Raw genomic sequence first — 15704 nt, 5'->3', positions numbered from 1 at the left:
AGTTAAAAGTAGTTCCTAAAACACAATTTTTCCACCATGTGATATCCTAAAAAAAAACTAATGTAGGTAAATCCCTTCTGTAGTAGCATTATTACTTATATTAAAAATAAACTGAAGGATTCTTTGATGTTTTCAGAAAGTAGGAGGAGGAATCTTAATCCCTGGATTCCCCCCCCCCCCAATCAAACCAGCACATACAATTTTAACAAAACATTCTTATTTTTAATTAAAATATACCACATCAACATTAAAAAAAAGCATTACATCTGAAACAAAACAAATCTAGGAAACCAATTTAATTTTATAGCTTTTTGAACCTACAATAAGCATTTTCACAGTTGTTTTCCACTATACAAAAACTATCTTATAAAACGATGGCAAAATAAATATAATTTAAAAATGCTGTGACTTTTTCCTCACTGTATTTTAACTTGATAACGTGGTTGTAAGAGCCAGGTTACTCTATTGTCCTAAAGGTTGTAGGCATGACGGATGTTCAGCGTGTCTCGCAGCATTAGATCCCGCAGTCGCCACAGTGCATCAGCCATTGTACTGTGGGCTCCTTTGCTCTTTAGCCAATGCGATGGCAGGCGGCTCTCCTGCTCTTTGGTCAGGCGGACATCTCTCCGACGAGCTGTGTATGCAAATGAAACATAAAAGTAACATGAGTTACTCATTTTGTTCCATATCTCATAGATACATGTGTGAGCGGTACCATGCTTTCCACGAAATCTATGAGATGCCAAAGAATTCTATACATTTTTTCAAAAATAAATGGTATACACCATATGCTTTATGAAATACAGGAGGTCTCTGAACGCAATGATTTCTGGTATGAAAACATACCTGAGAGGGTCTGGTCCCACTTGGTGATGGTGGAGGACTCAGTGTGGAGGCCCTCAATGTACTTCAGGTAGGCCTCAGAGTGCAGCAGACGCTGAGTCTTTGGGGGAGGAGCAACAAATATGGGGGTTGAAGGCTGCTGGAGTGCAGGCTGGCCTAACTGCCCTTGTCCTGGGTAAGGGGGTGGGGCCTGCTGGCCCATAGCTGGCATGCCCATCTGTAAGAATCCGATCAAATCATAAATTTGCTTATAATTACCACCCCAAGGAAAAAAAAGGACCGAAAAATGTAGAAATTTGCAGGGAAACAAACACTTTTACTGAAAAAGGTGTGAAAACCCAGTGAAAGAATTGCATCTAATGATCACAGATCTGACTCTACGTATACAGTACACTATCAAAACTCATCACAGTGAGGCATCACTTTAAGTGGTGAAAATATCTACCTGTTGTCCATAGTGATTTCCAGCAGCAGGACTTCCTGCCATAGTGTTCACGCCAGGCCCCATTACCCCTAAAGCAATGGTAACCAAAGAAAGAAACACACAGGACACCATAACAAGTGACAGAAGCTGGTCAACGCAAAGGTAATAAAGTTGCATAAAACAAACAACACTTTTACACCAATTTATACAAAAATACCAAGTAAAATTTTAATTTCATTAGCATTGTTGACAGATGCAGGACTGCTGTTACTAATGTCAATATTTATAGACTTGAAGGTATGGTGGACTGAAAGTAGTCTTACCAATTAGTCAAGGAGTGACTCACTAATCACTACAGTTAGTGGAATTTGTTAATGTGCGAGTTATGTGTTAGTTCATGCACATTCAAACAAACTGTACTTCAAGCAGTTAAATTCTGGGGAATAATGTGACTCGAATTTGGTCCTAAAATGCAAGCTGAAAATCCTTTGTCAGAGATTGCCCCAAATAGACGCTGCATTTCCAAGCAACAGTCCAGGCAGGTTAGTCAGTAACAGCACCTGAGCCTGTGATACAGGTAGCCCCTTCAACAGGTGAGTGGCAGACACGAGTGACAGCGTGGCCATGGCTAAGTGGGTGGTGGAATTGTCCTTACCCGGGTATGGCATGCCAGGGAACCCAGGCACACCAGGCGGAGAATGGTGGGGCATCGCAGGCACCCCCATGTGATGTGGTGGCATGCTGCCCATACCGACCATGCCTTCAAGAGGGCCCTGCATGGGCATTATGGGTGGGCCATAACCACTCATCATGCCTTGGGAGTGAGGGTGGGGGAACAACACATCCATGCATCAATGTCATGCAGATGACTGATAGATCATGCACTAACTAGTAATGAAGACATTCTGCACTACATCAACTCAAAGGAAAGTTAGTCTATAATATGAACAATGTGTTATTTTGGGGGGGGAGAAAAGTTATAGAAAAAGTAAAAATACAAAAAGGTTATGAAAGTAAATATTTATATCCATGCAATTCATGAAACAAGCTATGATGGACCTGGAAAAAAATTAAACATCACAAAAAAGTGATTAATAATGTTAAGTCAGCTGCGTTTTAAAAGCCTCAGAAAACTAAAACAAAGATACAGGGATGAAACTACTGAGGTGCAAAAGCCAACTGCACTGACAGGGAAAGAAGCTAAAGAAAAAGTTAGGTGTATGAGCAGGTCAGCTTGACGGTCCTGCTCCAGTCACTGAATGGTTCTGCTGCATCCATGAGGGGGTTACCTGACACAGGTGTCATGTTCTGGTTAATCATCCCCATAGGGGTTGGCGGAGGCACGACGCCCATGAGCGCCCCTACTGGGGTACCTGCTCTTGGGGAAGCGCCTTGTTGTTGCTGGGCCACCCTTTCCCGCTCTTGTTGCTCCACCACTTTTGCTGCCCGTTCTGTAAGAAACACAGCAGTGGACATCTCTCAGCAGGAACACTAGTAAAGACCTGACAGCACTTCTGCAATAGAAACATACTCAAGTCAGTAACCAGAGAACATTTCTATCATTCCGGAAGCTTGTCTTTGGTACAGTAAAACAGATTAACTAGCATTTTAAGCAATGCACCTCCTCCTAAACTTGTCTTTTCAATTCTGATGTCACCTATGATACAGTACACCTTTTCTCTTTGCATTTAACTTTAAAAAGACTTCCTCACCTTACCTCCTGCATACAGTCAACACTGGCATTCAAGTGACATTATCATCGGTTTCCTTTTACCTTCATACTCAGCTTTTTTGTTTGCCTCAAGATTCCTCCATTCCGTCCCCACGAGGCGGCTGAGCTCCCCGAAGCTGAAATCTGGGTGCTGGGCCTTGATCACTGCTCTCATCTCACTGCTGAACAGGATGTACCCACTCATGTTGATTTTTCGTTTTGATCCTTCTTTTTTGCAGAGGCCCTTAATTAGTTTTGGTGTCAACTATAGTCAAAAAGGCAAAACAATTACTCAGTGTCAGCTGTAATCTCAATTACCTTTCCATTTAAAAAGCAGGTGTCTTCTGTATAATTAAATCAACAATTCAAGCCTTCTGTAAAGCCCAACGCTAAATCATTTAGAGAAACATCAAATTCCAAGAAGAAATAAACTCTACCCATATTCTAAAAAAAAAAAAAAAAAAAAAAATTCTGCTCAAAAAAATTATGCCTTGTTATGAGATTTAAAAATTAACAATGCACTAAAGTTTTCACTGAAAACTGAATAGTCAACCTGTGGAGGGGTGTAAGGCATCATATCCAGGTCACCAGATAGGGGTGTCTGTAGCTGGGGTAATAAGGAAGGGTCAACTATTTCTCCATCCTCATCTCCCTGCTCGTCCAGGTCTTCACCTGACTCCTCCATTTCTGCAAACTTGGCTTCCAGCTCTTGAATCTTTCTGTCCAGCAGTGGAGATGGCTCTTTCTGGGGTACGATTAACTTCCTTTAGGAGACAGATTCACATATCCAGTTGGTTATACTTTGAAAGACATAGTTCTCCAAATATACTTTAGTTCTTGTGTGGTTAAACATAAAAAGCTAACATTTTGTATACTCAGGGAAGTGGTGTGCAATTTAGTTCCGAGGATCATTTTAAAGATTACGCCTCAACATCAGGAAATCAAAATCCTCATTTAAATAATGGGTAAATAAACTTCTCGCAATGTACCAGCATATTTCCTGTGGAGCACATTGACACTACTTGACAAAAACCCACCGAAAGTAGTAAATCTCATCATCAACCACTTTGCCAGACAATGAGAAGCGCTTAAGGCCCTTAAATTTCTTCATCTGTCTCTCGCTCTCAATGTATCGGCTCTCACAGACTAGCACATCACCCTCGGGCATCTCCGTCAGCCGGCACGACAGGTAATCCTTGAATGAGGAAACTGCACACTTTCCTTCAAGATGAAAGAGAGACATTGAAAACAAGCCTTGATGACATTCATGTTCATTTTACCAGTGTAAAATCACAGTTAATAGCAATGTTTAGATACAGTTTCTGTTTTTCCATCAGCTCTCCAAAATGCTTTGGGATATTAGATTATGCAAAATTACTCTTGGCAAGCTATAACACATGAACTGAGTCAGTATATTCACCAGTGTTTATTCACTTGAGGTAGAGAGCTGTGAAAAATTATGACTAACACTGTACAATGCAAAGGATATGCAGTACAGGAGGCAATGTGGCAGTGGAACAGTATGTGCCATAAAGTAGGTTTGTTTTTAGATGCAGCTGTAATGTTTGTAAATACTGTCTATATAAGGAGATGAATACCAAGGACACAAGTCATAGGACAAGATTCCTCCAGGTTACTCAGGAACACCTCCTTCTTGTAGAACATTCTGGTGGGCTCGTGCTCTGTCTCTTCTGGGTGGATGAAAATGGGTCCAAAGAAGTATGCTGCACCATCTCGCACCCACATCTTCTCAATCCTATTCACAAAGAAACAGACAGCAATTGCTAAATAGTAAACGCGTGAAATATTACATGCCCAATCCTGAATGCAAATACTGTTTTATGTGACAGATTTCACATCCCTCAACCAATCTGCTGTATATGAATTTTATATATCTATGTAGTACAATTTTAGTTATTTACTGTAATAGGAATAGTTCAGATGTATTACTTCTGCAGACTATTATCACATTACTTCATTCAGCTGTCACTTCCCTTCAAAGTGACTTACATGCTACTTACAATTATCCACCCATTTATACTGCTGGCAAATTTTTACTGGAGCAATTTTAGGGTAAGTAGTTTGCGCCAAGACATTACAGCTGGAGGCAAGACTCGAACCTGTTACCTTTCGGTGCAAAGGCAGTCGCTTTAACCAGTACGCTACCAGCAGTGGTAGTAGTGGTGCTGCTGCTGCTACTGCTTATTCATTCAGCTAATGCTTTTCTCCAAAGTGACTTATACTGTTCAGTTTATATATTGAGCTACTTAAAGTAATTTACCCATTTATAAAGCTGGGAAATTTTTACCGAAGAAATTTATACCAAGTACATCGATCAGTGGTACTTCAAATGTGAGGTTGTTCAAATGCAAGGCAGTGGTTCTAACCACTATGCCACCTGGTGTAGTAGGTGCAATTTTTTGAGCAGTGAAGTCAGAATATAGGTTGTTTGCTTCTTGAGCCCAAAAAATTACTCAGAATTTTAAATGTAAAAATAATCTCATCTTTATTAACTAAAATACAATAATCAGTGTCTACAAACCTTCTGAACAGCATTTTCAGTGTTAAAAACGTGTAGGGATACAAGTTAAGCACAGAAAACTCACCTGCCCACCCTTGCCCGCACCAGCCCATGTGAGCGGATATATACACAGTCCCCAACTTTCAGCCGCATGCCATTGTAGTGGAGCTGCTCATAGTACTGGCAGCCTGGTTCCCCATTGCTCACATCTACAGGAACATCCTCTCTCTCCTGCACAAACAACAGAGTTAGTATGCTAACCACATTCTCTGTGCCTGATGGTGTCAACAGTTTACTTCACTGTTGCTTTTTGCTCTGATGAAAGCCCACTGAGAGCTAAGTGTGATATATCCAGACAACCACGGTAAAGCTGGTTTACCTGAACAACTAAACCCAACAAACTACACCAGTGGCTCTGTGGCTCATTAGGGATATCCGTGTCTCCGTCTCCCACTGGTACTGCTCACCTTATCAATGACACTGCAATCGTCAGCTCCTTTTTCACATTCAGTCACTTCTTGTGGCTTCTCCTGTTCATGCCTGGTGGCATTGGCAAACATGGAGGCGACTCGGACCACCGGAAGTGGTACATCCCGAGGTACAAATCTCACTGAGCTCACTGGCATCGTCCACATCTTAATCTTCTTAAAAGACTTGGTCTTGGCTGAATAGCGAGACTCACAGACAAAGACATCCTCTGGTCTGAAGCCCTCTGGTTGAAGCTTAAAATACTCCTGCAGATGAACATCAATTATACAATGCTATTGGCAACACTGATTAAGTGATAATAAATTAGCATTCATAATTTGAGGCAGGGCAGGAAACTAAAGCTATCCAAGACAAAAAGGGCAGCAAGATGCTATGCAGAACAAGTGTCAGTAACCTTTTATTTACTGAGTCTTGGGAGTTCGGAAGCCACCTGTGGTTTTCTCAAAGACATTCTGTGTTTTACCTGAATTTTTTAAAAGTTATACCCATGGTTACAAAAGCAGTCATTTCATTTGAATAGTGTGTAATATTACTGTGGTTGGAGGGTTCTTACCTTAACAAACATAACCACACACTTTCCTAATATTTTTCTGACAGGAACTTTGTTGTAGCAGTCACTCTTGAAAACCTCCTTCTCCAGGAACTTTCGTGTAGCCAAGTGGAAGGTCTCATTAGGTCTGTAAAACCAGCAACCATACAGCCATTTTTCACCTGTAAAGACAGAGAAACATAAAATAATAAAGACTTTTTTTTCCAAAGGCCCAAAAAGAATTAATTCACATCGTTATCAGCAGTCTAAAACCAGATTTTTAAATGAATAATTTCAGTATACAATCTTACCCTCTATCTGCCCTCCTCGTATCAGCGCTTTCGCTGTAACGTCTCTTGAACATTAATACCCTTTTGTGCTACCTACCCCAATTCCCTCCCACCATCTTTTTGCCAAAGCGTCTCTGAAAAAACATAAAATATAGCCTCTAAGAAAACCTTTTATCTGCTCAAACTGACAAAAAAATGCTACAGAACATATTATAGTGGCAGCAATGGGAGCGATAGCTCTTCCATAACACAACACTGTTGCTGTGGATGCAAACAGTTGTTTGGTAACCATTTTGGGGAGCTGTAATTACTCCCGTGTGTACGCCAAGCATGTGTGCGCTGTGAGTGTTGCTGTATGATGATGCAGATGTGCAATAAAGCTCGTGTTCCAACACTTCCGTCTCCTGAGCTGTCTTTCTGTAACGCTGCCGACAGCAGTTTTTACTATTTTTCTGTGCAACTTAAATATAGTGTATTGGTGTACTTCATTATTACAATTATGTTATTACTATTTGAAGTGTTTTATATCAGTTTGAGACATCTGTCAAAGCTATCTTAGGTTTTTGGGAGGCGTGAGAACCGACTACGTAGTAAATCTCATCAACCACTTTGTAAAACAGTGAGAAATACTTCAGACACTTAAATTACTTCATTTGTCTTTCGCTCTAAATGTAATTTAACATTTTCCTCATAAGTAACAATGGGAAATGGGCTCCTGCTATCCGCCATTTTGTTATGCACCTCATTTTCAGGAACGGGGTAAGGGTGTATAGCGGGATACAGCTGTATATTGACATAAAATATCGGGATCACTGAAGAAGCTTTTATTTTTAATTGTAAAGGATCATACTTTGTTTCCATGGCTCAAGTTAAAAAAATAAAAATGGAATGAAGCTGAACTGGTAAGAAGGTACGGTTTAAGGGTATTACCTGTATTATCCTGCCAAAGACGCTCAATACAGACAATGTGTGGCTGCAGGTTTGGTTCTGCTGGTTCCACAAAGACATAGTCCCCGACATGGTAAATGCTGTCTTCAAAGCTACAGTCTTGGCTGTAAGTGCGCTGAAGCCCCGATTGCCACACCCCTCCTGCCGGGTCATCACTCTTCTCAGCTTCTGTTATTCATAAATAAAACTACGTATCATTAAGATGCCTGACAGATGGCATCTTTCTATTTCATCTTCAGCTGACCTTTCTGCTTCTTAGCTTCTGCATGATGAAGTTGAGTGTAACTAAAAGCAAATACACAAGGAAAAGAAACCTACCTCTCTTTTCTTCCTCTCGCTTCAGTTTGTCCTCCTCAAACTCTAGAGGGAGCTTCTCCTTTTTCTCCCGCTCCACATCGTTGTGCAGATGCTTGGCAGTGTAGCTCAGTGCAGGAGAGAGCAGAATCTCCCCGTTCTTACACAGCTCATCTCGAATCCTGATGAAGAACTGCTGGAGTTCAACAGCGTCCTCAAAGATTTCAGAGTCTGTCCTGTGAGCGATATCACAAGAAGTTCATGACGTGGACTTGTATGTTATTTCTATGCTCTGTAGTCACCCGTGACCTAGATTCCTATAATTTCACTATTTTAGGGTGTCTAAATTTTTTGACGTTTTGGAACCTAAATAAGAATATACATTTATATTACAAACTGGATAAATTTCCTCTTCGCTAAGGTTTCTTTATTGTACTTTAATATACATGCATAACTGAGGTAGCTACAAAAATTTCAGATATTAAACAATATTTAGATATAAACAACCAATGCCAATCAGCAAGGCTGGACTTGTAGACCACAGAGCAGAACTGGGCTGAACAGTTCTTGGGACATTTTCTTACCGATGTAACCTTCTTGCTTTCTCCAGAACCTCAAATATATGCTCTTGGAAGACATCAAGCCTCTTGTATCGCCCTTTCTCAACATTTGACCGGATGATGTCAAAGTTGAGGGGTAGCTTATCAGGGCTGCCTGGGTCCCGTGCTGGAATTTCTGCTAGCGAGTCGCTGTAGCAGCGGCCCTCGTCGTCCTGATGATTGAGCAAGGAGACAAACAGGCTGTGGATAAGCTCCTGGATGAGAAGCGTGACGTTAGGTACATGGGCATCCTCCCCGCCTTCCAGGTCACGCCGTGTCTCAAGCAGGACCTTGTGCAGCACTAGGGCATCCTTGTAGATAAGTGACTCCGGTTCATTGTAGGTGCAGGCATTATTGAACATGAGCACAAAGTCCTCCACCAGGGCATCCACATCTTGGTACTTGTTGGCAATCATGTGGCTCCTGACCTTCTCCATGTCAATGGGTTTCTTGATGGTGATATAGTAGTCAGGCAGCTCAGCACGCGAGGGCAGCCGCAAGAAGATTGTGCTGAGGCGGCGACCACGCTTGTCTGTGTAGTTTTTTACTGCTTCATACAGCTCATTCAGCTTCTGCTGCAGCGGTGTAAGGTACTTTGACTTCTTTGGGGAGATGCCACTTTTCCCTAGAAAACAAGAGACAAAAACATATGAAAAACATTTAAAAAGAACAAAAGCAAAAAATCTTTTATTGTATGGTATACATAAATTGTGCTATAGTGTACAATAATATAAATTCACATCAATAATGAACAAAGAAAGCTACAAACAAAAATTCAGAATTCTGATCTCTACACAGTAAATTTTATTAGTAAGAGAACAGAACCCTGACAACTCCTACAGGCCAAGCTCAAGACAGGACAGAGGTATCATTTCAGAATCTCATGTTAGAGGTTCATTAAATTCAAACATTTACACACAGTAAAATTCATGGTTTTTTTCCAAGCCACTTCAGTTTACTTTCAGATTCAGCGTACTTATTTTCAACCTAGGTGAACCCACGTCGTCATCGTCAGGTACAGGTCCCAGCTCCTTGCGCTTGTCCTTTAAGATTTTTTCAAGAGTGTTGGCATCATTGTAGACCTAAGAGAGAGCAGAAAGACAAGCCTGTAATGGTTGTTGGACACCTCAAGAAGTACACTACATTGCATAAGAATCAGTCACATCTGTGTACCCTCTTCTTTACAACAAAGACCTTCAGAATCCATTTGAGAAAACTATCAGTGTGCGATGTCTGAATTAACACTAACCTGAGATCCCTCCTCGTTGTAGTGACGTGCGTTGCGGAACATTAACTTCATGTCCTCTATCATTTGCTCCTCGTTCAGGTATTTCTCACTGCGGATGTTGTGCTCGATGGTCCTCAGGTCCATGGGCTCCAGAATGATCTTATAATAATCTGGATAATCCTTTTTGGAGGGCTTGACCATGAAGAGCTCGCAGAGTCTGCGGCCTGTCACCATTTCCCGAGCCTCCATCACTGCATTGCAAAGCATCTTCATTCTGTTCTTCTTTGTATTCTTCTTGTGGCTGCAATAGGTCACCAATGGGGGGAAAGTGAATTTATGAAATTTATCAAATTTACTTATAACATTTTGAAACAAACTGATAACATGCAATCTATGCTTTGTATATGTATCCAAGCTGAAAATCAGCATCAATCCTCAGTTTTTACTGCATACAAGAAGCCGAAGACTTTATAAAAAAAAAAAAAAAAAAAAAAAGAAAGCAGGGATGAACATCACAGACAATGGTGGAAGGAATACAGATCTACCTCTTTCTTTTGGAGCTTCCAATGTCAGAAGTGCTAGAAGACAGCATACTGTCACCGTCATCTTCATCTCTCCTCAAAAGATCCCGCTTTTTTATCTGAAATATATGCATAGGCTCAACACAGAGCAATTTAAGCTCCTTTTGCTCCTACACCCGCCCCACTGGAGAGCCAACGCGATATTATGATTCAGCTCTCATCTCTTCATTCATCTCTTCCGGACTCACTTTGTCCATGATCTCTTAAGTTCGTGTAAAGTATAAATGTTCATGCCCGTAAGGTACACATGTTCATGAGCATGTTTGGATCAATCCTTCACAAAGCCACTCCTGCAATGTAACGTAAATGTTTATATGCATCTGAAAAAACTAAGAAGGTGATTAGGAATTGGCGATATTCTGGTAAAGTTTTATGCAGCTAGTTGTATGTGAACGTCAGTGCATATGGTGAAGAAACCAATCTAAATGTACTTAAGAGTCACTTCTGCAGCTATGTCTTTCTCCTAACGTAGTGCACAAATTGTATTTTCTTGAGATGTCACTTTGGAGAAAAGCATCTGCTAAATGAATAAATGTAAATGTAACTTGGCTTACAAACCTGTAAAATCTGTTGCAGCTTCAGGACACGCTTGTAAATAGCAGAGTTGGGCATGTTGTAACGCTTGGCATTTTCAAACATCAGGGTAAGATCGGCATCCATTTGTTCAATGTTTTCATACTCATTGTTCCTCATCTTTTCCCTGTGTGAAGGAAGAAAAAAACGAGTTGAGAATGACACTCTCAGCCCTCGATAAAATGCAGGAAAATTTAGGACACATTAATGGTTATACTTTTTCAGTCAACAGAATACAGGTAAACACATATATATTTTTTTTCTTTCACACTACATTTAATCTCACATCTTATACAGAGCAAGCAAACCATGTTTCTCTGCTCAGAGTTAAAAAAACAAAACTGAGAAAGAATGGCTATTGTTGCTGGTGGTACCGAATTTGCTGCAGCGAGATGGGGTGCTTAATCTGCTGGTAGTAGTCAGGGTACTCCTTGCGGGAGGGCAGCTGCAGGAAAGGCTCGGCAATGAGCTGACCCTGGCTATTCCTGCCACCGCGAACTGCTTCATACATCTGGAAGATGGGGTTGCTCACATCCATGCAGGAGTGCATGCTCTCTGCCTCTGACTCACCCTCATCATAGCGCACAGTACCTAATGCATATACAGAGACACATGTGAGCAGACACATACTACACACTTCCACAAAATTACATGAGATTCCTACCTTTCCAATAGATGGATTAATATGGATAAATTTCCTTTCAATAATTTAATGTCACACTTTTAATTTCTATTTTTTACATACCTCTATTCCTACCTCCAAGGGTATCCTCATCGGTGTCTTGGCCATACTGTGCAGCCACGTTTACACCAGAAAGGCGATCCCCCTGGGCTGACCTCCGGTTTCTTACACACAAACACACAAAAAAAGTACTCATGTAATCTTCATCAATCAGGTGTCACTGCGAGGCAACCAAATCTGCATGATTTGCACTCTTAGAGGAGGTTGTACTGTAAAGTTGAAACAAAGCGATTAAATTTAACAAGGGCATAAGTTTACTAGCCATGTCAAGTATAAAGACAATAAGATTGCAGTTTGAAGGCAGTAGTGTTATTCCAAGCTGTTGTGCAAAATAATTTGGATATACAGTGTAAATCATTTCGCCAAGTCTGGATGTCATACACCACCGTCTGTCATAAGAAATGGGGGATGTATTTAAAAAAAAACTGTTGTACCTGATTCGAATGCTGGATTTAATTGGTTCAGCATGTTCAATTTCACTTCTCTTCTGGGCAAAGATTTTCTTTATTGTGTTGGCATCCTTACCAAAAACAAAATTGGATCCATATTAGATATATTCCCAAAAAGTTTTAGCTCAGGAACACTATCATAAAACCAAGATGCTAATAATATTAATTAAAAAAACTATTACATTATCACTGAGAAGCATGCCCTCAATATTTAAAATAATATTCAAAGTGACATCCTAAAAGATCTCAAATGTCCATTAAGAGAAGTAATTTAAAAACACTTCTGATAATACTACACAATTCAGTAGCTTACTGCAACAAAAACAGTCAAATACCTTAAAAACCTGTGATCCAGGTTCATTGTATGTTTTGGCATTCTTTGTTAACAAGTCTATGTCCTTTGCCATGGCACTAATATTTTTGTAGTAGCCCATCTAGAAACCAAAACCAAACAATGTTAAAATTACAAACTATGAGCTATACATTGATTTGTGACTTTTTCACAAAACGTTACTGGAAGCACGTACCTGTATTCTCTGAGCTATAGTCCGTAGATCTATTGGTTCCTTTATTATGGCGTAATAATCTGGATAGTGCTGAAGGAAAAAAAAAAGACAGAGGCATATTTTTACAATATATGGTAAATTACAGACATGAAAAATCAGTCAAGTTTAAACCATACATTGCCATGTTACGTTCTTTTAGTTGATGAGCAGTGCTTATTTGAACACATTAAGGGAAAACAAAGGTGACCTTAAAAACAAAATTTTTGGAGGACTAAAACAAACAGAGAGAGGATTTGAATTACTGATAAAAATCATTTTACTATACATTTGTATCTGTAGGGTAATCATGTCTAGTGATGTTCTGCATTTACAACTGTCCCTGTCTAAAAAGGTGTCACACAAACAGAACCTTTTCTTACTACTTACCACTTTGGAAGGCAGCTTCTGAAACAGTTCACTGATGAGTCGCCCAGAGGGCTCAGAATATGTAACAATTGCATCAAGCAACTGTTCCAAAACATCTTTTAAACAGCTAGACTGGGCCTGACAGCAGAAAATAAAACATACACATATTCAAGTACAGACAATTTTGACATGTGCCATGAAATAACTGAATTACACAGAAACATATACATGTTCAACTACACAAAAACAAATGTCCAGCTTATTGACAATTCTGACCTCAAAATATTTTAAATGGAAGAAGGATCCATTTTCTAAATCATTGTCAAAGTGTTATACTCACTCTCACGCTGTTACTTATGTTGTACAGCAGCTGAAGTCTTGTATGAAAATATCCCTGTTTTGGTTATGTTTCTGTAATACCATGAGTTTGATGCACGGTAAACACTTCTTTACCTCCTCTTCTGTAGAAGTCCCAGGGTTATCAAGGAGGTCTTCCCCATCCTCATCATCTTCATCATGGTCCCCTCGCTGCACAAACTCATTTTTTGTCCGCACATAGAGGTCCCAGAGTCGGCAGGCAGCCTTATACTCTGGACTGTCAGCCTGGAGGCAGAAAAAATTCTTACAATGATCTCATGGCTGCAAAAACTGACACTTCATGTGCCTTGAAATAAGACTTTGCGTTCGTTAAAAGGCTTAACTCACAAAATAAGACAAAAGTGCCCATATAATGATACTCATGGTAACAAGAATATATCATTGACTACAGTCAAAATAAGAAGCAATACCTTGTAGTAAGTCTTGGCATTGTTGAACATGAGCTGAAAGTCTGCAGTGAGCTGATCCACATCATGGTACTCCTCCATCTTCAGCTTCTGCTGGATTTTCATTAGATCGATGGGCTGGGCCACCACTTCATAATAGTCAGGTTGGTTCCTGTTCATGATGGGGCAAAAGAGCACAATGACCGTAAGTCCACCTTTCAGTTTAATCAGCCTTTTTATTAAAGAAGAGAAGGAAATACAACAAAAGTCTTACCGATTCATCTGTCTAAAGAGTTCTAAAAACTTTATTATGGACACTTAAGTTTAACCTTTCAGCTTTTTTTCTTACCTTCTCTTTGGTGCTCTGATGAAGAGCTCACAGAGCAGTCTCCCGTGATCATCCTTGTAATCCCGAACTGTGTTGTACAGCTCATGGCACACCGCAATCTGGGGAAAAACAGAGTTGCTGTTGGTGCTCTTACAGCCAAAGACAACTGGCTTATACACCATCAAAAGCTATTTTTGTGCTTACATTGAAGGCAGGACAAGACAGTTCACTTTGTTGTTTGTTTGTTTGTTTACAGTCTGACAATTAGACAACTTTAGAAAACTTACAGGATCTACAGTAGGAATGCCAGAACCTCGTCTCCTTTTTCGGCCACTTCCCAGGCCAGTGGAGGTCTGGCTATCATCAAAATCCCCTCCGCTGATACTACTGGAGGGGGAAGTGGTCCTTCGCCGTTTGGAACCCATAGGCACCGCACCTTTAACTTAAGACGTAACGATAGTTATTAGAACACACGTACATCAGCAGTACAAGTCATTTGCTTTTGTACTAGTAAAGAAAAAAAAAAAAAACAAAAACATGAAATGAGAAGAAAACTCAATCAATGGTTAAATCAAAACACCGCTTAGTATTTCAATTAAATAATGTTAAGCTCATGATTGAACGTCGGACCCGATGTGTTTACTCAAAAAGGACACAGTGACAGTACGTACGAAGAAGCATCTCTCAACAACGGCTACACGAATGCCAATTTGAGTCTTTGTGCCTGTTGTATAAACATGACTGACAGGTGGACACGTGCGTGGTGGTTTTGGTAACTTACAGAATTATCACACACACACTACCGTAGTGTGTGAGATACACTACGCCAACAGACGTGTATTTTGGGGGCCGGTGCCGTTTCCATCTCGCTCCCGTCCCCAAGCTTGAGCAACGGCACTTACTCTGAACTGATAGAACAGAATGCCCTGCGCAAACTAATATAACTAATATTATTAATCTCTTCTTCATAATGTTAATCACGAAGATGCAACTGTAATAGTGTTACAGCCAGAAGAGGCTATCGGATGCTAACCGTTGCTAGCTAAGCTACCCCTGGCCGGGACCAAACGGACCAAACACGCGGTGGCCAGAGTCGAAGCAAAAGCCGAGGAACCGTGAGGAAGTGAAGCGGAGCGTGTGGCTGCTGTGCTCACCGGATAAGCGGTTCCGTGGCTGGCTGTCTGCGGCCGACAGGAGGAGGAAAGCAGCCGAGCGGCACGGCGCTAACTGACAAACACAAAGACGAATGGGAACGCGGCCAAAAAACGTTACTCCGGCTGTTTACCCGCCTCGCCTCGAATCTGCTAACTTGTCTCCGCGGGGCCCTGTTGTCGGTGAGGTCGGCGGCTAGTTAAAATTGAACCGTGTTACAATAAAACCGAATATTCATATTTTTAAAAAGTATTTAAAAAAAAAACTCCAGTTAAGGTAGCAGAGAAGCGGGTCTTGGCGAAAAGGCCCGCCTTCGCAGGATGCAGTG

At 40.7% G+C, this 15704-nt stretch overlaps 1 protein-coding gene across 4 annotated transcripts; it reads right to left on the bottom strand.

Annotated features, from left to right (window-relative positions):
* Positions 1-343: 343 nt before the first annotated feature.
* Positions 344-15701, bottom strand: LOC108940173 (protein polybromo-1-like). Of its 4 annotated transcripts, none has more exons than XM_018762150.1 (30): positions 15379-15701; positions 14512-14666; positions 14246-14343; positions 13921-14068; positions 13586-13735; positions 13154-13270; positions 12749-12817; positions 12557-12655; positions 12207-12292; positions 11776-11876; positions 11405-11621; positions 11016-11157; positions 10422-10516; positions 9898-10177; positions 9625-9730; positions 8634-9273; positions 8074-8285; positions 7738-7923; positions 6542-6699; positions 5967-6233; positions 5585-5730; positions 4577-4734; positions 4016-4199; positions 3532-3742; positions 3042-3243; positions 2557-2718; positions 1923-2081; positions 1289-1356; positions 847-1060; positions 344-634 (listed from the first exon to the last, which is right to left on the bottom strand). In XM_018762150.1, the coding sequence occupies exons 2-30, from the start codon at positions 14647-14649 to the stop codon at positions 471-473; spliced, it is 4977 nt and encodes a 1658-aa protein (XP_018617666.1). In that variant the 5' UTR covers positions 14650-14666; positions 15379-15701; the 3' UTR covers positions 344-470. The 4 variants fall into 4 exon arrangements, with proteins under 4 accessions (XP_018617666.1, XP_018617674.1, XP_018617683.1 ...); XM_018762158.1 differs by having other exon boundaries at positions 11788-11876; XM_018762167.1 differs by lacking the exon at positions 1923-2081.
* Between the last annotated feature and the right edge of the window lie 3 nt (positions 15702-15704).

This window comes from Scleropages formosus, chromosome 2 (genome assembly GCF_900964775.1).
Source record: "Scleropages formosus chromosome 2, fSclFor1.1, whole genome shotgun sequence".
In the NCBI taxonomy this organism is placed as follows: Eukaryota; Metazoa; Chordata; class Actinopteri; order Osteoglossiformes; family Osteoglossidae; genus Scleropages; species Scleropages formosus.
This window is presented reverse-complemented; position numbering and strand designations above follow the sequence as displayed.